General features: G+C 23.8%; 1 protein-coding gene across 1 annotated transcript; it reads left to right on the top strand.

The window, feature by feature from the left end:
* Positions 1–743: 743 nt before the first annotated feature.
* LOC112599489 lies at positions 744–19,437 on the top strand. The gene is given in 18 exon segments (XM_025346409.1): positions 744–1,071; positions 1,246–1,323; positions 3,005–3,211; positions 7,511–7,915; positions 7,981–8,119; positions 9,434–9,613; positions 10,785–10,900; positions 11,929–11,971; positions 12,199–12,389; positions 12,461–12,557; positions 13,162–13,291; positions 14,249–14,384; positions 16,581–16,746; positions 18,378–18,490; positions 18,553–18,744; positions 19,038–19,225; positions 19,299–19,320; positions 19,322–19,437. Coding segments are annotated over 16 exon segments (2,334 nt in total). The 5' UTR covers positions 744–1,071; positions 1,246–1,323; positions 3,005–3,022; the 3' UTR covers positions 19,349–19,437.
* The last annotated feature ends 6,054 nt before the right edge of the window (positions 19,438–25,491 follow it).

The raw sequence follows: 25,491 nt of genomic DNA on the forward strand, positions 1-25,491 counted from the left end.
CGATTTCCCAAGCATCCGAGTTCCGTAAAATATAAATTCATGATTAATCTACTTCTACTTACCTATCGAAATTAATGAGACAATAAGTAGATAGGTAGCAAATTAACAAATGCTATCTCACGATTATCACGGGCTAGTTAAACTAAAAGATGTGGCATTGTATAAAAAACTGTCAACTAATATAATTGGTATCTTTCTTAACTATAATTGTATTGCATCTCTTTTCACTCTTATTTAAATGTTGGTTTTTTTATCGCTCAAAAGCGATAGGTTAAGTTAGTTTCACTTTTTTCTTTTTTTTTTCGGCCAAAAAACTCGTGTTTTGTGAAGGCAGGAATTCCGATTGTCGACGTCTCAACTTCCGACAATGCCGCATCCATAATCCATATTAAATATAATAATATGTCAATGGTTATCAATGGTTATTACGGATATTATATGACATACCTAAGATAACCGCAATCCACACGTAGTCACTAATCACGGTATTCACTGTTAAAACAATTTCATACCGATTATTATTGTATTTATTACTTTTTATGTCGTGATTTCAAATAATAATTAATAAGAATATTAATTATTATTATTTATTAATCAAATCTCTAGCCGTGATTAATGTCCATGTTTGTGTATTGATTACAGCCAGAACAGTTGTCGCAAACGCGTGATAATAGAACCGCGGGAAAATAAACACTGATAACAGCGATTTCCAGTGCAGTGTAATAACATCATATATAGTCACGTTCATATGATTGCATCTCATTCCAGTGACTCTGTGACCAGTCCATATTACATACATCTTCACATGGACACGCATAACGTGGTTTGACGTTCCAAGCCTTATTGCGTTTGATTATCATTTTATCGGTATTCATTCTAGTAATTTGTCAGTTTGTCACTATCATACGACACGTTGCTAAATAGTGAAATATTTGCCAATTGTTGAACCGATTTCAAACGTTTAACAGCTGTGAGAAATTTTAATATTTCAACACTCTTGTCAGTTATCCCCGCGAAGATCATATTACGTGCTTTGTGGCTAACAGCCTGTAAATATGAACTTGTAACTATGTAAGTATTGTCGTTCGTGTGTTGGCGAATCATGTAAATCTACGACGCTCTATGTGCGTCGCTGTATTTAACAGAATTTAGCACTTTGTCAAATGTTCTGGACTATAATAATTATTACAATAAAAATAAAATAGAATCACTAATATCACGTCTAATGGTTTTAATATTTTTTAGATACTGTGTTGGAATGTTCAAATAGATCCTACATTATTTGTTAGTTCATTGATTTATTCTACATTATTCAGTTTTGAGGTTTGTACAATTAAAAAAAATATCTTAAAATTTTATAATTATTCTTTTATTATTACGTCTATTATTTAAAATCAATTAATATAAATTAATACTTTGACTTTTTTTATATTTTTTATAATTAACTAAAGATTATTTATTTTTATTTACTATATTGGGTACATTGGGGTTAGTACGATTACCAATTTCTACATAATGCTTATTTTGATGATCCGAATAAGTTCAGTGCAACAATTAGTATCACACTAACATCATTGACATCTTTTAATAACTGATATTTTTAATATTTATTTATGATTACATTTAATCTATCAACATTATTTTTATTTAGATTTGTTACTATTAAACATTTTATATTTAGAGCGTGAATTTATATGCATTAAAAACCAACCAAATATGCGCTAAAAAATAAAAATATGCATAAAAAAATTATTTTTTTTAACAATAGTAATTTAATGTTTGTGTTCAATCACTGACATAATTAATATTTTCTTATTTTGATAAGATTAATCTAAATATTTTATTTCGCCGATTATTGATCTAAGGTCATATTTGGAAAAACTGTTTATACTTATTAAGTTATTTTGATATTAATCGAAACTATTCAAATAAAATATTTATTTTTTTATATTATAATAAACTGCAATAGTATATATTTGAAAAATGTCTTAAAAAACTTAAAAATATGCACAAAAGATGAAATATGCAATAAAAATCGTAAAATAAGTCTTTAAAATAGAAAAATGTCAAAATATGCACTAAAAGAGTTTCATTTTTTAAATCATGTCAGAAATAAATTTTGTGCTCACTTAACATATCATATGATCAATCAGAATAAATATGCAAATGCATACAAATCCGCACTTTACTTAGATACTTTTTGTTATCACTCTGCTACTATATTGTGCAACACATTGGTCTCTTCACTTATTTTTATCTGAAATTTGTCGTATTTTGTTTTCAAAATTTTTAAATAAAAGTTAATAATAATGTATTACAGTGAATAAACTCTTAAGAATTCATCTTTATCAATAATAAAAATTATTTGTAAATCATACTAAAAAGATTTAATATAATATTAATAGCATTATGAAATATTTTAAGAAAAAAATTATTAATAACTTATATAAACTTAAATTTTTAAACAATTAAGGAATTCTTTCTAGCATTTTTATTAAAATTTCAAAATGTTCACTACTGACATATAACTGATCTTTAAAAGTTATTAATATTTAATAATATTAAACTTAAAAAAAGGAATAAAATATTTGATTGATATAAAAAATAAATTTTGTAAGAACACGTCTTAAGTTCCTAGTATATATTGAAGCTATCTGGTAATGATTGATATCTAAATTTGATAGCTGTTACTCCTAAACATTAAAGTAACGCTACTAAATATTTTAAATACCCAACTATAACTTGAATACTTTAAATATTATTAAACTAATGTTTTATTAGCACTGTTAAATGTATCAATCAAAGTTTATTTACAACTTACTTGATAATTATATATTTTTTTAATTTTAAATTCACAAAGTATGATTAGTTAAAAATTATTTTATCTATTTTGCTTTTATTAACTGTTATAAATTTATGAAATTTAAAAATATGAAATATTCTTTTTATGCAATACCAAAATTAGAAACATTATGGTAATAATAATATATGTATATTTTTATAGGTATTTCATTTATTCACCATGGAACAACCAGATTTAAATTATTTAAAGATGGTTATACGAAGTATTTTAACTAGCTCTCCAAATAGAATGACAATCTCACAAATATTAAATGAATACAATAATTATGAAGGTTGTAATTTACCATTTAAACATCTAGGGTTCAATACTATTTACGAGTTACTAGAAAATATGACTGATGTTTTAAAAGTAAGTTGAAAACTTTTCTTCAGTAAACTTAACTAGTGCTGAGTATTTTAACATGATTGATGAATTAAATAAATTACATTTTCTATTAAAAATTTGCAATATATTTTTAAGATGATCATCAAAGTCTATTTTAGGGAATTGCTTTCAATAAGTACAGGACAGCATTTTAAGTTTTGCATAAAAAAAAGTAATAGTTATTTTACTTGTTTATTTTTTTAAGGGAATTGTTGACATTACACAAAGTAGTTGTATTTAGACCTAATTATTATCTGGTAAAAATATGAACTGATTAGATTTTAATTTTAATTAATTACAAGTTTGATATTTAATAATCCAAGTGGTTTTTATGTTAATTTTTTAATAAAACAATTTTTCAGTAAAAACTGTTTGTATTAGCAGTTCAAACTTTGTGCTATAAGTTTTAACATTAGAGTCAACTACCAATTATTTTTAAACTTCGAGGTATCATTGTCTGTTTAATTTTTTAAATTTAAATTTTAAAACTAGATATGAAAATTTTTAAATTGTGTTATTTTATGTACTTGTATCTTGCTTGAAATTAAAATATAAAAATAACAGATATACAAAAAAAAATTTAGTGTTTTTAGCTTTAAAAGTTTATTAGGAAGTTAATCATCTTTAATGTTAAAACTAACACATTATTGATACTGCTATGTCTTACAGTTTTATTTGGCAATATTTTAGGTATTATTATATTTTGGCAGTATTTGGTAATACAGGGTGATTCTTTCATCAAATCATACTCATTATATAAATTTTAACATTTTTGAAAATATTTCTTCTTGCATAATTTTCAGTATACTTAAAACTCAAAAACTGTGTATTTACCAAAATATTTATTAGAAAAAGATTCTGCTTCAAAATATGAATTAAAAAATGTATACTTTCATTCAAAAAATTAAAAACTTGAAAAGTGTTGTTTTATTATGATTAAAAATAATTATGTATAAAAATATTTTCAAAATTATTAGATTTCAAAATATTGAGTGTTATTTGATAAAAGAATTATCCAGTTTATAGTTAAAATTTTAAACTATGTACAATATATGGTTTTTAAACTTTAAAGTGTTTTAAAATAGTAGCCATTATATTTATTGATTTGTGATTGCTCATGCTTTAGTGCAAAGATTATAAGTAAACCATTCATTCATACAGCTAATCTAATTTTTATATTAGACTTGCTTACTGAACTATTTCATTTATTCGCCATACCCTTTTAAGCCACTAAAAAATAAGTATTGCAATTTTAAAATTTACCTGTGTTTTTTCTAAAAATCAATTTACATAATTTCTCTTGAATCAATAACTTATAATAAAGGTTTGGAAGTTATTGCATTTGTAATTTTTTGGGGGGGCTTTTAGATTTATTGCTAAATAACCTTGAAATTAATTTCATGACAATACAAAATAATGTTTAAAGTTATGATATATATTTTTGCATATTTAGTGATTATTTAGTTTTAAGAACATACAGTACTCCCTCGTTAACACGAACTTGACGGGACCGCAAAATAACCGGTCCGTGTTAAAAAAATTTGTGTAAACCGATACGTTTAATACAAATTTGTTTGCGTTAAATGATTTATACTTAAAAAAAACGAATTTGAATTATCAGAGTAGTTTAAATCAAATACCTTATTAAAGTACAATAGTACTCAAAATGTACAATAATATAATAGTTAAAATTATTACATTATTTTTTGTATGATTTAATCCAACACTAATATTAATAAAATTAGTTCATACTGTAGTAACAACAAAAATTACAACAAGAAATATAAACATAAAATTTTGTTAAATTGTAAAAACACAAATTCAGAAACACACTTTCCAATCATTCATATATGTTTTACATTTTTTAATTTTATTTAATTTTATTACTTTTATCTATTTAAATTATCAATTACATACTAAATTGTATCATGCATACAAGTTATATATAAAAATTATTATTGTACATTGAATTTAAACTAAAAAAAATTGAAATAATTTCGTTTCATAAACTGACTAAATCGATTAAATTAAAACTTACGTTATAGAATAGTGGATGGTTTAAATAAGTTGGTGATGGGTTTTTGTGTGAGTATTACTTAATAGTTTTCCAAGCACTGTTTTCTGATGCTGTTCAATTGGTCATCGAATTTGCAGTTCACCTCTGCAATGGTTTGGGAAAATTTGGCGAGCTTATCAAAGGCTGCCAACATATCAGCTCGAGAAGGTTTATCTGTTGGAGGTTCAGTAGGTTCAAGTTCTTGAGCTAAGATTTCAGGGTTTTCATCTTCTTCAGCATTATCATTGCAAACCTTGGCATTATCATCCAATAGTATAAAACTTGAAAAAGAAATAGCATTTTCATTAAAAACTGGAACAACAGCTAATAATATATTTCAATCTTCATCAATATTCTTGTTGATTATTTCAGTGGTTATGGAATTTTTCTGTTCGTGCTAATCAAAAAAATGACATGGTTTGGAAATTTTGTTCAAGTTTCATGTTGACCAAAAAATTCATGTAAACCGTGAAAATAAAAAAAAACCTATCTTCAAGTATATGTATTTTTCGGGACTGAAAAATTGGTTCGTGTTATCCAATTATTTGTGTTAACCGAGTTCGTGTTAACGAGAGAGTACTGTAGTCTTCAGTTTTACCATTATTTAAAACATATCTGATAATTAATGATATGTTTTTAATATAATTTAAAAATTTGACAATAATAAAAAAAAAAAACTTTATAATGTATATTTATTTGAAGGTTTTGATTAGATATTATTGTTTCGTGTTTTTTTTTCAAATCCTTAGTTAACATACAATTTACCTTTTTTATCAATAAATATTTAGTACATATTATAAAATATAAAAATATTTATAAGAATTGTGAGTTAAAAAAAAAATAAGTGCATGTTTTTAACGTTTATTTATATTATAAGTACATAAGTGCATGCATATTTAGTTCTTTTTAAAAGCACTAAATTCCAAGCCCTATTTATAATTGCTCATCTTTGCTCTTTTTATTATTCATATATTATGTTAAACTTTTATTCAACTTTTGTACATTTTCGTTATTTGCCAATAATATGAAAATGTATTTAAAGTTAATAACTCTGTAAATGACTATGAAAAATTACAATCTGATCTTGTATGATTTTAAAATTGGTGTATAACAAACAAATTAAAAATTAATATTGATAAATGTTCCATAATATTGTTTACTAGACATAAAAATTCTAATTTACAAATATTCCTTAGATAGACACTCAATCAAGTTAGTTTATTTTATTAAAGATCTTGGCAACATATTTTCTAATGACCTCTCATTTAACAAACATATATCATATATCTATTCAAAAGCTATACGTATGCTAAAATTTGTTAGACAGCAGTGCTGTCATTTCAACAATATTATTTGTTTGAAGGCCTTTTACTGTTCACTTGTTTGTTCAGGCATTGAATATAGATCCATAATTTGAAGCCTCTACCAAAATAGTCTAATTCAACGTTTGAATAATGTCCAATATTACTTCTTAAGACATTTGTCACTTAAGTTTAAATTAAACGTTTCAGTTGATTGCTTAGGACGTGAACTAAGTTTACATTCTCCTACGTCAATACATAAATTCAGTGGTATGTCACTCATTTATAAATTATTAAGTAATAAGTTAAGCTCACCTGAAATACTTGAAAAAGTAAGCTGGCAAGTTCCTGCCTTTAATGCCCAATCGACTACTAGTTTTTATATACCATCCCACTCACAATCTTACAGTTTTAACAAGTTTTTAAGTTGTATGTTATGAAATTGCAACAGTGTTGTTTTTGACTATAATTTTGAGAATGAATTTAAACTATGCTGTTTGTGTGTAGGTTTTGGATAAATAACTGATATGTATTAGTATTTATATACGAGTATAATGTAATGGTATAATTGATATATTGTATAAATAATGAAATTAAAATTTAATATTTTTTGTCATAATTCCATGTATTCTATAATTATTACTATTAATCTTCTATATTATACAGTATCACTTATTTACACTCTTTGCCTAAAAGGGCTTTAATAAATATAAATAAACAAATAAATAATTGTCTTGTGAAAATGGGAAAGAGATATAGAAATTTCAGGGCACTAAATTATTAAACATGGTGCTAATGATTATTATAAATTATTATGCATTCAATATAGCTTTCAATCTTACTAATACATGGTTTCATGTATATGGTTATTCATTATTGAATTAAATTAAATGTATGTTATTTATAGTTGATATTATTTTATTTTAGATACCGCCAAACCCGAATTTTAACTCTTTCATTACACTTATTGTTGATAAAAAGACGTCACACCTTAGAGAACTTGTCGTCAATCAAAAAACTAAAAAGCAGCGTCCTAAAAGAAATATTTTTACTACAAGAACTAATAATAATCACTTGCTGAAGTCTGCCAATTTTAAATCCCGTGTTAACAATCACAATAATTATAGAAATGAGTATACCAGTTCTAGATATGAATATAATACTCCTAGATATGAATCTAGCTCCTCTAGATATGAATCAAGCACTCCAAGGAATGATAACAGTGCTCGTGGATATGATCATGTCAGAATCAAATCTTTTAACTCAAAATCCAATGGTATTGTAACACCAAACCTCAAGAATTGTATAGAAAATTTATTTAGTACTACAGAAGTAAGTTTTGTTTATAACATTAATAATAATTATTTTTTTTTTATAAAATATTGTCTAATTTATAGGTAATAAGTATTAAAACGTTAAAATTTTTTTTAATAAACCATCCAGACTATAAACAATTGGGTACAATTAATATTGAAGAATCTATAAACATGCTAAAGTATTTTATCTATATCGATAGAGGAGGAGTTCACCTTAAAGGTAATAATTTAAAAAGTATATTTGTTATAATGTTTATAAATTATAAATTTGTTATAGCTTGCATGTATTGTTAAAATTTTTGTGTGAATGAAGTAACTATAAAAATAATATAGAATTTATGCAGGGATGGGCAAGATACTCAAAAATCAGTATCGCGATACTAGATACAAGTTACAATTGTATCTAAGATACTTATTTTAGATTCTTGCAACAAATATACTGCCCAACCCTGAATATATGATAATTTATTTATAAGTTTATCACAATCATAATGAAATATCGCGATTGTGTTTTGTATAACTTTTAATTTGGGATTTTTTCAGACTTATTTACATATTTTTTGTAACATTGTCTTCAATGATTAGATATTAATTATTACCATTTAAAATAATAATAATAATTATTATTATTATTTGTAGTTAATCGATCAATCCATACATTTGCTTTTGTAAATTATTTACCCAACAACTTTTCATTTATTATTAACCCTAAAACAACTCCACTCTTTATTATTTTTTTTTTTTAAAGTTACCTTATTACTTATTAGACATCACAATTAAAACAATAAACTAATTAAAAAAATTAATTTTGTGTAATTAGTAGAACTTAAAGCATTTCCATATTTGATGGAAGTCTATGAAAAATTGGTAAAATAAGTCATAAATTTGTTATTCTAAAAGAAATTTAATAGTTTTTAATTTTTCATGAATTATTTTATTTATCAATTAATTTTTGAATCAATCAGTATCACATAATTCACATAACCATATCTATCATTTTTAATCAAATTCTGTTATATTTTTTAAATATCCCATAACTTTAATAACCATGTCTGTATTTTTGATCATTTATAAAATTACAATAATTTAAATAAAAACTCATATATATATAATGCAGTATTAACTTTGTTTTATTTTCCATTAATTCATAAATCTTCTTGGGTTTAGTGCTTCCTATTCATTAATTTAGTTAGTACACGAAGTTAAGGATACTATTTTTCATACTTATTCAAAAAGCTTATAGTGGACTCATGCATTCTTAAATATTTCACATGTATTTGGTGTGTGTGGTAAAAAGCCTATTGTATAAAATTAAAATACATTTTTTTATAAGTTTCTTTCATCACTTAAATTAGTTTTTATCTACCAGTTTTTTATTTACTGTTGCACATGCTTAGATTACATATTATAGACATATTCATTGTAATAAACTTATACATTTTAATGTAATAGAGAGTTTAAAAAAATTATGTTTTGAAAATCAGGAAATAATTATTTAAAATGTTTTTACAATTTATTTTATACTTAATTTAAGATTCTTCATTTGAAATATTTCCATCTAAGACATCTGGTACAAGAAAATACTCAAAGCCAATATCTGGAAGTTATCTGAATAATATTGTTGATGAAAATGAGGAATTGTCATTTTGTGAACAAAATAATGATAACTTTGATGAAATAGATGATTCGTGTTTTGAAAATCTAATTATATCTGGTAGGTTTACCATTTATTTAGTATATTTGTTAAATTAATTAATATATCATAAATTTAATGACTACTAGTAATAAAATGTTAGTATAGCTATACTTTTTATTTTAATATAGTATTTAATTAATAAAGTACTGAAAAATGTATGATATTGTTGGTAAATTTATCAAAATTTATATTACTTTATGTCATATTTTAGATTTTTACTATAATATTATAATTGTTGTCATAAAAATAAGTAAAAAAAAATATTTTTCGAGTTATTTATGCCATTTAAAATTTTCAACATTTTTAGTTTTATTAAATTTTAATTTTAATAAAATGATTACAATTTTAGTTATTTTATATTAATTTAAAAACGTATATCATAGATATTTTGGAATTTTTTGTCATCACATAAAATTTTTAAAATACAACTCTATCAACATTATTATCTATTTATGAATGGTTCTTTTCATATATCACTGTTGACATATTAATTAATAACAATCAGTGACAAAATGTGAAACTCGGTGGTCTTGTGAAAAGTGGAGGCGCTTTTAATCACTGAAATTAAATTATTAAATAGTGATACTAGAAAGAGTGCTAGAACATAATAATGCCAAACCTTGATTCTTTATGACTAATCAAATTCAAAATATTAAAAATTTTGGAATTAGAGATGGTGATATACATGGTTGATGTGTTAGAGTTTAAGGTAAAAAGTATATGATGAGGTTTCTTCGTCAAAACCAGGCTTTATGTATAAATCTTAACTAATGGGTCTTGGAAGCTTAATCCAGATTCTAGTATTTTATTTATGTCTTGTCAGCTAAAAGCTGCCAATGCCCTTAGCTTATTTACAATTTTAGATTGTGCACCAATTGGGGAACTGAAAAATTTGCTCATATACTTAAGGTGAATATCCAAGAAAATAGATTTGTTATTACCATTGAGTGACCAGAAACTTATGTTAAAATTTGTTATTCAATAAATCACGATAGAAATGGGATAGTATTATTACATAGATCCTTCATTTTTATTAGTTAAAAATAGAAATAACGCAGAGAATTGATTATAAGGGAAAAATATAATATTCAATTACATTTTAATTTAAGAATTCTTTAAATAAATTAAATTATGTTCAATTATAATTATGATTTTTAATCTTATGTTAATTGTTATCTATATATTCTAGATTTAAATGATTCAGAGTCAAAGAATAATGACATAGTTCCAACTCAAAAAAATGTTGAAAATAAATTGGTGTCGTCAAAAGTTCAACCATTTACTTCTAAATCTTTTCATCATAAAGTAAACATTATTATTATTTAATCATTGCTTGTACTTAAATTTTATTGGATAGTTTAAATGTTTAATGTTATTTATAATTTAAATTTTTTAGTAGGTTCATTTATGTATGAGTAATAATTAAATTTTTGAAATTAAACTTCTTAACAGAGTGTACAGAGAAAAAACGGATAATAATGTGTTATAGTTGGACATTACATTAGCTAGTTGTACAAGCATGGTTTTTTGTTTCTACGATTATAATTTATACCCTTTTTCGTCAAAGCCAAAATCGATTGAGCCAACAGTTTTTATCAATGCCCTCAAAATTTATATGCAAATACTTCTTATGCAGCAATCGACTAAACGTTTTGATTTGACTTTATAGAGAGAAAGAAGTTTCATTTCATGCCGCGTACTTGAAATACTCATTCTTTTTAAAAAAAATTTTATGTTCTCTTAACATTCTTTCTGATTTTTAATATAATTTATTTCACAATCATTTTTTTAAAAAGTTCTATAGTTACTTATATTAAAGTAATATTTTTAATTTATGAATTAATAGTAAATAGATAAATTTTGTACTTGTTTTTTAAAGAATAAATTATGTTAAGTTTAATTGTATTATTTGGTGGTAACTTGTTAAGATAGTTTTTAAAAATAAAAACCACTACTAGTTTTACAAACACAAATAATGTTATTTACCATACTTTAACACTATTGAATGTTTGAACTAATGCTGTTTATTGACAAGTAATTGTCTCAACAGTATAATAAGTTATGTTTATTTAAATTAAAATATTTCGGTTTGAATTCTTTTTTGCAAATTAATTATCAAATATAATTTAAGATGTGATTTTTACAGTTGTAGTTAAATTATAAATTCTTATTCTTGATAAATGTTGTTTTGGATAATAAATTAATTTAAATAATATAGGTAATAATTTTATTCTAAGAAGTATATCAATGTTTTTTGATAAATGTAATTTATAAACTTATAAGTTATACAGAAACCTTTTATTAATAGTTATATATTTCTTATAATTTTATAGATTGTGCCCAAAATAGAATGCGAAGCAAATAGTGATAAGTTAAGTAAGTGCCTAACAATTAATACATAATTATTTTATTATTTACAGTTTTTAAAAATCCAACAGTAGTTACTATTTAACTTATTAAATATGTTCATGACAAAAAAAAAAGTTAGATGATGATTTTTATTATTCTACTATAAACAATATTATGTGTATCTTAATTCATAAATTATTTTATAAAAGCAGTTATATTAATATCACACTTTGGGATTATTACTGTATATCTAGATTATACCAAATCACAAAAGGATGATTATAAAAGTGCCATTGTTGCTATTATAGCAAGATCTCATGAACCAATTACTGTCAAAAAAGTGTTAGCCATATTTGAAGACGAACAAGGTTACACCTTTCCATTTCAAAAATTTTCATGTGGAACATGTATGGATTTTTTTCGTCTGTATCCAGACATGTTTAAAGTAATTATTTTTTTTAATTTGAGAATATTACTTTATAGCATTTCATATAAATCAAATCACATTTTTTGTAGCTAGAAGATCAATGTTCCACCAACAGTATTGTGAGTTTAGAAAAACAAATTATATTGAAACCAAAAATAACTATTAGACGACAACTTAATAAAACATGTAAGTTAAAAAAAAAACAATTGTTTTTTAGTTGAACGGCATTGCATTGGATTTTATTTGTTAAGTTTTTAACAATACAATTAATGGTTATTAAATGACAATAAGTTATTAGAATTTTTGGTGTTTACTAGAAGAGTTTAATATTTTTTTAAGATTTATTAAAATAATTTTAAATGTTATTTTGTTATTAAAATATTATGTATTTATGCCTTATGTGATTTTCATGTAAACGAACAAAGTATTATAAACGCAAAACATTGAAATTATGTATGGTGTAGAACAGCGGTTCCCAAACTATGCTCCGCAGAGCCCTTGGGGCTCCGCAATGGTTTCCTAAGGGCTCCGTTCATTATTGTCTGTATGTACACAGTTCATGTTAATTATGCTTCATAGAACACAGGCAAATGCAAATGAACGTTAAATATTTCTTGTGGCTCCACGAGAAACTTCTCCTTAAAAAAAGGCTCTGAGGCTGAAAAAGTTTGGGAACCGCTGGTGTAGAATATCTATTATGTCTTAAAACCTACTTTATTTTTAAATACATTTCTCATACTATTAATTTTATGTTAAATATTTAATGTTAATTTATTATTTATATTTTAAGCCATATTTAACAATGCAGCTATTACCAGCAAAATTTTAAATCAGAGTAAGATTGTGTCTGAACTTTTATCAAACAAAGATGACCATCAAAAAAATAAAGAACCTATTATTGATGAATCATGCCAAGCACAGTTAGTATAATATAATTTAAAATCCCTTAAGATTGATACTGTATTTTTAATATACTGTTGTGATAAAATTTGGAATTAATTTAGAGTTGAGTGTTGACCTAATACTCTATTAATTTAGTTTAATAATATAACAGTATAACAATATACTTTATGGGAACTGAAGTAGTTCTAATGTTTAAGAATTGCTTTATTATTGCTTTATCAAAGAGAGTATATTATTATAACTTGTTTAAAATGTTAAAAACTTGCTGAATATTTCTAAAAAACAAATTAAATTTAATATTAAAAATTAAATTTTATACTATAACAGCTTATGTATAATTTTACTTGAAATTTTTTTTAATGCAATTGTAATTTTTAAAAAAAAATTTAACTATTTTTAAAAGTTTAGTTGCTTACTACAACTTGAAAATTTTTTTAAATATCAAATTTATTTATTTACTATAATAGGTGATGTGTTTAATGTAAGTCATTCATTGCTTAAAAAAACTATAAATGTTTCTAAATATATTTATATTACATAATTTCAAGACATTAAAAACAACATTTTTCTAAAAAAAAAAAAAATTATACTATGTCTTATCGCGATTTTTATTCCTTATTTTAAATTAGAACATTTTTGGAGTACTTCAGTTTTTATACTTCTTATATTTTTAATTTTGAATAATGCATGTTTTAAAAAATTATAATAATAAAAAATAAAGAAAATTATGATTTTTATTTCAAATTGCTGTTTTGTAGTAATGGCTTAAAATTATTTAAAATTTAATATATTTTCAAAAACGGTCAGTTTTTTCTGAAATAATGAATGCTTTATGTTAAATAAATCATCTTGTACTTTATATACATTTTTATGGTTATAATGTTGCAATAAAATGTCTTTATTAGAGCTAAGTCTAACTCTATTTCCTCAAATTACAATTTTGATTATTTTGGTGTTTTTTTTTTGCATTTCAGTAGTATAAAGTCAATAGATTTGTTTGAAATGTATGACGCTGATACAATATTGGATACGATGAAAGTAAAAATGCGTAGTATTTTGAGTAAACACAAAGATGGTATATTATGTAATGATTTTATGGATATTTATGGTGTAAGTATTTGATTAAACCAATTAAATTGTCTATTTTTTATTAATTTGTTTGTCATACAAATAACAATAGCATCGGATAAAAATACCTTAGTATTAGTTAAAAGATAAATTAAATTAATTTAATTAACATTAATAAACATTTTAATATTAAAATAATGTGTAACACTAAATATCAATATCTAAAGAGTCTAGCAAGGTCATTGTCTCTGGAGTTACCCTGATGAAGTTTTCTAGATCGTTATTATATTGCCTTATAATTAGCAGTCTAATATTAGGTGTTGGATTAACTGTACACTATCGCCCAGTACCACATGCTCTCTTTAAATTTTCAACTTTTTACATGAGTTTATTAACCTAACCTTCCTTGTCTATTTTTATCACCACTAAGCACCATCGTTAATTGTTTGAAACAGCATTACATTATTTACAAAATATAAAAAAATACATGCATGGGTCCTCTAACTTTTTTGATTTATGCCTCAGGTTCACATTTCATATTTTAAAGTTGGTATCTTCTTTCTTAAACTGTCTGACTTCTTTTTTCTTGCTTTGGATTTTTCCAACCAGGATTCTCTTACTAGGATTTTCATTTAAATCGCACTAACATGGCTTAGACATGTAGAGCAATGTTTCTCAAAGTGTATTCCGCAAAACTTTAGGGTTTTGTAGAACAATTCAAGGGTTTCATCAGATGTTTATGATTACTGAGAAAATTACTTTTTATTATATTTGGAAAAAATATTATTAAAACATTTTTTTTTGATTTTCTAGAGTATTGGTTTTTCTTTTTCTTTTTTAGAAAAATTGGAGTTGAGTTGAAATTAAAAACATAGAGGTTCTGCATAACACAAACTATTTCTTAAGGGTGCTGTGGTTGTAAAAGTTTAGGAAATGCTGGTATAGAGGTTACTGCTGTATCTTTTCCCTTTTATATTCGTGTCAATTCTTTCTTTTGAATCTCTAAAAAACCTTATTTTTATACTCTAAATAATGGTATATTTATAATAAGTAAGTATGTGTACTAAACATAATTTGAGTTAGGATAGAACCTTGAGTTGTTCATTTCTCTAAGTACTGCTTTTCTGGTTTCCAAGAAATACTCAAAAATACTTATTTTTAAAGCTAGTTCTAATGTATCATATTAAATGTGGGCTTAAGATAATGTTTGATAATTATTAATTTTCATACCAAATTGCTTTTCCATACCATTACATATGTTAAACTAGAAAAAGGTCAATGAAGGTAGCACAAAATTGTGATAGGGGCTATTTTTTTTTTAGAATTAGTCTCTTCATTGACTTTGATAGCATACTTGCTAAAGTTAGTTGATAACTAGTTGGATTATAAGTAGCTTTTCTTGGTTTTAAAAGTTTTATTATAATATATCATTTTCAATATCTAAAGATTTTTCTACTTTCAAAAATTGCACGTAAGATATTTACTTACCAAAGATGAGCTTTTGGGTCTGATTTATGTAAGTATTTCAACTGTATTTTATTTATCTTTAGGGCTTTACCATTTTCTATTCTTTGATTGCATTAGAAAGATTATCTACACTAAGCCAATCAGTCAGGATAGTATTAACTTGGCAAGTTTTATTTATTTATTGAAAGTTTTTTTTGATATGCATAATACTGTATGCATTTTATTGATTATTTTCTTGAAGTTTTCCATTAAAACTGAAAAAATAGCTATAGCTAATAGCTTGCAGTTATATCTTGACTAGAAGAATTTACCTTTTAGTTTATTTAGTAATTTTTACACTTTTATTCATGTCTAAATACTAGATTATATCAATCCACTTTTGTATTTTGGTAGCATCTAAGTATGATAGTAGAGCTTTACCTGTTTTTTTTTTAAATTAAATAATAAATGTTCAAAATATTTTCATTTTAATGATGCTTGCTAAAAAATACTTCTAGCTAAACAATTCAACTTGTATAATAAATTTGTTATTATAATAGCTCAAACTTATTTATTTTATAATTTAATTGATAATATTTTACTTATTAATAAATAGTTCTATTTAAATATGTCATATAAACTTCTTTGATAGCTTAAACTTATATTTTTAAATAGGTATCTAAATTTTTATTTAATAATAATAATTTATTTTTTGCTTTAAAAATAATTTAATTAGATTAAATGATTGATTGATTGATTCAACTATCTATCTATTGGTTAATTATTTTATAGAAAGAATACAACAGTCATTTTAATTTTTCTGAATATGGATTTAAAAGTATGAGAGATATGGCATACAAGTTACCATCTGTATTTTATGTTAAAGTAACTGATGATGATCATGAATGTATTCTATTTGAAGCTGATAGACGAAGTGAATTTGAAAATATCATAGACGGTTAGTATGGTGAATTTGTTAATGTCATATAATTAAAATATATTAACTCAAACATATAAAAAATATAAAATTAAAAAAAAAAAATACTGGTAACGAATAATAAATTAGTATTAGGATGTATTTTATTCCAATGTATTTATGTAATAAATATTAATATCTATTTTAAACTAAAAAACTTATGGTCAAATAAAAATAAAAATTTCAAACTAAAACCTGATAAATTATTAAAAAACAAAAACAAAAAAATTGTTTTCTCATTATTATTTATTACCTTACTAAAACATATTATAATAATATAATTTAGTATAACAGAAATTAAATTTTAATTTAAAAGTAGGCAAATATTAAAATTATAAAATACATGTGATTAGTACTCATTTTGAAATTATTTTAATTTCAAAGCATATATATCAATAAAATTATAATCAGTAGATTAATAAATCATCAAGTCTCAATTCTTCTGTTATTGATTTATGCTTTGATTTTATTAATTTTAATTACCAGAAGCCAGTTTTGACTGTAAAAGTAGTTGATTAAGTAATGTGCAAATAGCTTTATAAATCTTATAAAGATTAGAAAAATTCTGATTAAAATCTAAGTGCATCATTTAGTAAGTCATTTTAACTTACAAATTGCAATTTAAATTTTCTACTTCTATCTTAATTTCAGAATCATTTTCAGTTTCAGAAATATTTTAATCAACAAAATGTGTTACGTTTTATGAATTTAATTTTTCAAAACTATTTTTGAAAATATATTTGGCATTTAGACATTCTTTATTAATTCTACATTTTTGTACCAGTATCAAAGAAGTTATCTTCATTAAATTTATCAGATGAAAAAATGTATCATCTCTTTAAAATATTTTCAGATAGATAGTATATTTTATTAATCATTTTTATAGTTTTATCTAAAGTTACATTATAAATTGCATCAACAAAAATACCTTCTGGTCAATATGAACTTTTAGCTTTATATTCTTTTTTGATCATTTTTTTTCTTTTTTTTTTCTTTTAATTAATTTATTTTTGATTCTATTTTTATTGTTGAAATTAAATTTTATAGTAAATTATTTTACTTAAATATCAAATCATTCGAGGTTATATTTAAGGTTTGCAAATTATGATTCTATAAATTATATTTTTAGAGTTTACTTAGAGATATCTGTTATCCTTAAAGTTGTCTAATAATTAGTTGGTTAATGGATTGACATGGTGATCTAAGACGTTTTATATTTGTGTCTGCTATTGTAGACAGCATTATAGTGAATTGAATTGGTTTTTTTAAACCAATAGGCTTCAATGATTCAAAGAGCAATGTTTTGACAGTGTTGTATTACATCAATATAAGACTTATTGGCAAACCCTACAATAACTTAAAATTATTTTGTAATAGGTAAATACAGTAGGTATTTGTTTTTGATGACTATCTCTGAGTTTGGTCTAACTAATCAGTAAAGTTTTCAAATTTGTTCTTAATGTTTATGCATAAAAATTATTTCATTGGAATAATCTACGTATCATTTCCTATCTAAAAAGTATATTCAAACTGACTCTGATATAAGATATATAATAAAAATAAGTATGTTTATAATTTTTTAATTTTTAATTAAAAACAAAATATATTTTCAGATCCATCGCTGTATTATAAAAATATTCCGAAGACTATATTGTATAATCTTTCAAACTTCTTTGATAAATATCGGACTGGTGTCAAATTCAATAAATTGATGTCTTTGTACTGTGTAATATATTAAATTTAATAATTTTTCTTAACAATCAAGATTTTAGTTATATTTTTTTGCAGGCAGAATATGGCCGAGCTTATGAACCACAAAAGTATGGATATTCTTCTGAAAAACACATGTTTGAATCTTTAGACAAAATGGTTGTATTCAAAAATGATGAGCTGTTTACAGTAGATCCTTTTGCATATACAAAATGTTTTAAAAGTAAAGATCAAATAGATAACTGTGATAAAAATACTATTTTATTACCGGTATGTTTAAAAATAGTTTGTATTTTTTAATAAAAGACATATTGTATTGTGTTATATTTTACTAAAAATATAAATCATATGATTTTTCAATAATTTTAATGTTTTGTTGAACAATTTTGAAAACTGTTGAAAATAAAAATTCAATTTTTATTTTGTACGATACTTTAACTGCCTTGAAATTTTTTTTTAATTGAAATATATTAGGTAAATTGATTTTAAATATATTTTATCTATATTGTAATTAAAAAAAAAATAATTTGTCATTTTACTGGATTGTTTTGTGTCATACACAGGATCATGATTTTCTTTTACACTACTCTGGCAAAGATATTTGCAATGGAAAGTTTAAGTATTCTAAAGTTGAGTTGAATGATCAAAAGTATATAAAAGTCATAGTTGCTGAAATTTACAACCCAGGTTCATTTTACATTCAATTAGCAGCAGAAGTTAATAATCTGAATAGTTTCATGGATAGATTGCAGTTGGTTTATAATTTCATTGATTTATAGTTATATTTTTGTTTTGGTAATTTTGTAACTTCTATATCATTATAGACTGTATTACAAAGATAATGAAGAAAAGTACAAAGTTATACCAAAACTAATTATTCCAGAATTGGCATGTATCTCATGTTTTGAAGATTCTAATCTATGGCACAGAGCTACAGTTTTAAAAATAATCGATGAAGAAAATGTGCAAGTAACTAAGATTTTTGAATTTATATAGCTTATAACAATCTAAAAATTAATAAAAATTTGTTTTAGTTTGTAAGTTAATATTTATATAAAATGTTTATTTAATTAACTTAAACACAAGTTATTAAGCAATGTGTGTTGAAGTTACCATATTTGTTTGTAAAAATAGAAAGTATCAAATAGTCTGATATATAGTAAAATTAAATCTAAATGTATACTGAAAAGTTAAAAACTAAATTATATTTATATTAATATGCTTACTTAATTTTTTTTCAAAACATTATTATTTTGTTTCTAAACTTAACTTGAAAAACACGTCTTTGGTGATTAATTTATCTTAAACATTTTTTAGTAATAGTTTCAATAGTTTACTGTGCCTTTTTATCAAATTATTTGTTTTTATTTGAAATTAAAAATTAAACTAAATTTCTAGTATTTTTTTTTTTAGGAGGATAGAGCATAATATTCTGTCACTTTGTGTAGTTAGTAAATTATTTTAAATACTGTTAACTCTGTAAAAAACTTGAAAAATAAAATATAATAATAATATAATATGCGTAAATATAATATTTTGAATAATACATAACTAGTAATATATAATTAGTAACTAAATTCAACTATTTAAAATTATATTTTTTTGGAAAGCAAATTGGTCTTTAACTTTTTCAGAGTATTAATAATAATTTTTGAACACTTATTTAAGCTTAGTTTTATTTGTTCTGTAGAATTTTTTTAAGATGTTTGTTTAGAAGTTATTGTAAAACTTGCAGTGTTGGTAATATTTATAGTAAAAAGTAAATAGGTATTGAGAAAAGCTAGACGGTTGATATCAATAGAGCTAATGCATTAATCATGTCAATATGGTCTATACATATTTTTATCGATATTTTGTGTGTAAACATTATAAATTTTTCAAATATAGTTGTTTATCTATTTATAGTCATAAATTTTTTTTAATAGATTTTATAATTAAAGTTAAAACAGATTTGTGATTTTGTATGTATTTTATTTTTTTAAATTAAATAAAAATTATTTATTATTATAACTTAGTGTATTATAAATAACATATTTTAATTCATAGATTTTATAATAATCATATATTTATATACACGTCACATGTTTACAACTACCTAAACATAAATCTTTATTTATATTACAAAAATATTGACCTAATTTTCATTTTTTTTTTTTTTTTTTTTTTTATAGTTATTATATGTTGATTATGGATCAATTGAAATAGTACCAAAAACAAATGTAAGACTTTTGGCATCACAATTTGGGGTATTCCCTACTCAAGCAATACATTGTGGTTTGTACGAATTTGATGAATTAAATTATCCACGAGAAATAAGTGAATCTTTTGCTGAAATGACTGAGGACCATGAGCTAGAAGCACAGTTTCATCCCCCAAAGTCTAAAGTAATTTTCTAAATAATCATAGTTAAATGTAATTATTATTAAATTTCATTTTTTGTCAGGATGATTCTCAAAAACTGAGTGTAACATTATTTTTGAATACTAAACATGAAAAAATTAATATAAACAAAAAATGGTAAGTTATAAATATTTATATGAATTTTAATTATTTTAATATTGAACAAAATTATTCTTTTAAATGTACAATATTATTTGTGATCTGAAATTTGATGACTCCAATTATTTAAATGAGTTGTGGATTATAAATATAAGTTTATCCTATTTGTGACCATCACAAAAAAACAATTTTCATAATTTGTAATACATTACATTGTTTTATTTATTTTCAATGTTATTTTCAGTTCAAAAGAAATGAAAAATCATTTAAATAAAAATCAAGAATCTGTTAGAAGGATGATTTATAAAGTAATGCAAGAAAAAATTTAACTTTAAATTTAAAAAAAAAAAAAAAGAAACGTAAAGCAACAAGAAAACTGAATGTTTTTTATTTACTGTAAATATTTTTTTTTTTTTTTTACTAAATTGTTTGAAATATAGTTATACTATATTATTTGATGTATTTATATGCAACTTGATGCATGATGTTAGTACAAAAAATATAAAAATGAAAAATATCTCATTGTTGTTATACAGAACTGATTAGTTGAGAGTATTATTATGTATATATTTATTTGTATCTATTTTACAAAATGATAGTTACAACATTTTCTGACTTTGTGATAACAATTGATTTAATATTATTTTTGTTCTTGCTTTTTTATCTTTTTTACTGTTGATTTTGCAATTAAAAAATTGTAGTTGGATAAATGATTTTTGGACTATACTGTCATTGTCAAGTGATTTATTAAAAAGGAAAATTTAGAGCTTATGAATAAATATTTTACTAATAATTTTATTATTATTATTATTAATAATATATAATAAAAATACATAAATAATTAAGGGATAATGTTAAATGTTGTTATAGTTCTTATCATTATTTTTTTATTGGAATGTTAATCTCTTAATCATACTTATGTCATAATGGATGGAATATCAATTCCCAATTATGAGTATATATAACTGTGTAAAAAAAAAGATGAGCTGTTGAGTATACCTGTGAGATAATAATTGTTGTACAAAGCTTAAAAATTGTTTGTGTATGTTTAAGCTAATTTAAATTGTATTATTAATTAAAATAAAACAGTTCATAATAGTTAAGTCTTTGAATATTAATGAGGAACTGGAGAATTATAAGCTGGATGTTAAGTCATATCAATATTTAATATTTATATATGTTGAATCTAATTTAAATTAATTTAGTAAAAATATAAATTAAATTAAATATTGGTTTTGACTTTTCTCATAAATTGTATTCATGCCATAAATTATATTATTTAGATGATAAACTTGTAAACACTGTTATTCATCTGACATTATGCAACTATAAAAAATAGACCAAATGCTAAATTTATATTATGTTTAAATTTTATTACTGTTGATTTAGTGCCATGTATGTATGAGTATTATGATTAATAGTAAATATAATAATTAGTAGATAAATACTTACTTCTTATCCAAAAGTATCTTTATAATTATAGATTTGTCTTGATTGTATTAAAAATTTCACTAGTGATAAATATAAAAACATATAAATATATTAACTAGTATTTTCTATTATGAATATAGGCTATGTTTAAAAAATGATTCATTATGCAATTTTTATTTTATAACATATAAAAAATATATTTTTTTTATTAAATCCATACATAGAATTTATAGAACTCAAATTTTGAATTGAAGCTACTAAGCTATGATATTTTTTAGTTTATATAATTTTAAGCCAACAATCAACTATAGAACGACCACATGGCCATAATAATTTATATTTAATTTAAGCTTCAAAGTTCAAATATGTTATTTTTAGTACTTTATAACTTCTTTGAATTCCACATAAAAAAAAAAAAAAGAAATAGATCTTTAAGCACTATAAAGATACGATATCATAAATAAATGCTAAATAAATTTTATTAAAGTACATTTACTTTGTTTTAATAGTTTATTTAATTGGAGAGAAATTATTTTGATTAGAAATGTCCATTATAATATTTTAAATAATGAACTTATAATACATTTTAACACTAATTTTCTTATTTTTATTCAATTAGTAGGTATGTTTCTCTGTTTTTTTATTTATTCTTTGTTTGTACATTTTAGTTGATATACTTATGTTTATATTATTTTTATTTATCTATATTAATTTTTATTTTTTATATATGTACCAATATATTATTGCGTGCGAAAACAGTTTTAACTAACAGTTACAATCACAATTTATTATTTATTAATTACAATTACATAGAATAAAATATATTACATTTAAGATAAGAAACAGAGAACACAACGAACACACGAGACTGTGAAACACAAAGCAACAACTCAATGAAACGATAGTCGATAATAAAATTTACAAAATGAAACAATGAATGTGAATACTATTTTTTTTAAATTTTTTTTTTTTCATTACATACAAATTTTGTAATAAGGATGCTTAAAGATTTAAATTTACGTTTACATGGTTAATACGATGCAGTAATCACCCAGTGGCAACACTTACTGGTTAGAGAGAAATAGGGCTATATTTTCAAGTCACGGTTCTAATTTCATTTTAACCTTCTAGGTGGATTCGGAGTTAAAAGCAAGAATTAGTGGGCTAGGGTGGTTAGTAAAACGGTTTCGGAATAGTTTGTAGGAATTTTTGGCTTCCTCTTGAACGGTACGAATTTTAAAGTCTGAATGTATGGTATTATTTAAAACACACGGAAGATCACTAGTAATCATTCGTAATGAAGTCAATTGGAATGTTTGGGTTTTATAAATGTTAGACTTTCTTGCTGCTCCTCACAGTTGGATTTTGTAAGACCAAATTGGCTTATGGAGGGTTTTGTAAAGTAGCATTTTTGAATTTAATTTAATCTTTGCTTGTCTTCCTGTAAGTGGTAAGAGTACTCTTCGTCTAGCATTTAGTATGAGACGTTTCTGCTTACTGTGTTCAGCCCAAGTAAGCCTTTTGTCTAATATCAGACCCAAGTACCTATTTGGCATTTGAGGGAGAAGGGATGACTTATTGTTTAGGTAGACTGGAGGTACTGTGTGTTTTTTTTTTTTTTGAGTGTTAAGGTGATGTGGGATGATTTTTCAATGTTTATTAATTGTATTCTCCATTTAAAAAACCAACCTGTTAGTAGATTTAAGTGATTTTGTAAGTGTTGGCTGACGAGTAGTGAATTTTTTTCTGAAATGTTTATGACTTTGTCGTCGGCAAAGTCGGTTATAGAAGTATGAGGAGTAGTAGGTTGATCGGCTGTGTATATGTTAAACAGGATGAGTAAAAAGATGGCACCTTAAGGCACATCAGCTAAGATCGGAACCAAATTTGAAATTTCAGATCCAACTTTTGTAGCAAAGAATCTATTTTTAAAATATAACTTAAAAATTAGTAGTATGGTGGGGGGTAGAATTATTTTTAGCTTGTGTTGTAAGAGACCCGGGTAACAAACCCTGTCAAAGGCTTATGCTACATCTAGTAGAATAGTAGAATAGTAGAATAATATGATCTATTTTCCAAGGAGTAGGTGATTGAATCAGTTGGGCGGTATATTTGATGAATAGTGGAATGTTTATTCTGAAAGCCAAATTCTTTTTAAAATCATTTTTTCGCAGTTTCACAAAAAAAAAGGTAGCAAGCTTATTTGGCGATAAGATGACAGAGCATCGGAAGGTTTGCCAGGTTTAAGAATTAGGATCATAAGTGATATTTTCTATGATGAGGAAGAAAAACCTTAAGATAGTGTTTAAAATAACGAGCAATTTCAGCTGTGATGAGATCTGTCCCAGGTGATTTTTTTAGTGGGAAGGTATCAATAAAATTCAAGACCATGCCTGGTTAGGTTAAGGTAAAAGAGTTATCAATTGTTTGTGGCTTGTGCGTAAGAACAAGGGGTAATGGAGAGGAGTTAACAGCAAGCGTTGGTTGCTAGGTTATTTTACTTTTAATGTTAACTTATTTATTTATTTATTTATTTACAGAGTTTTTAAGTGAGTTTCATGTCTTTTATAAGATGTTTGAAGTTGATGGATTTCCTTGTAGATCTGGTAGCCTTTGAAGTTGGCCAAATGATCGCCTTTGTACAGATTGCATGTGACAGGTGTGTCCTAGCTTTCACGTAGCTGGTCGAAGAATAGTGTTCTCCACAGCAGACGCATCTCAGTGCTTCCTGGAGAGGCCGCGCTCTTAAGAGTTGAGAAATTCTACAGTGTCTTTTCTTTTTTGTGGTTCTTCAATTTTAACTCTTATGTGGAGTAGTGATGTTAAGTTGAAAATGTATTTATTTATTTTTTGTGATCTTGTGGGTAACATTTACTACTTGAAGCATAGTGTATCTTTCCTCTTCAATGGCAATTATTTCTATGTCAACCGTTGATGTTAATGGGTGTAAATTACGAATGACGATACGAAAGGATTTTTCTTTACGTAGTTGATACATGTGGTATTAAGCTTATTCTTTCTTTAAAAAGTAGACAATGACATGATAATGATCTGGTTTAGTTGTCTGTATTTTTAAATCGTTAGAGT

This window comes from Melanaphis sacchari, unplaced genomic scaffold (assembly GCF_002803265.2).
Source record: "Melanaphis sacchari strain LSU unplaced genomic scaffold, SCAv2.0 Contig51_pilon_pilon, whole genome shotgun sequence".
Lineage (NCBI taxonomy): Eukaryota > Metazoa > Arthropoda > Insecta > Hemiptera > Aphididae > Melanaphis > Melanaphis sacchari.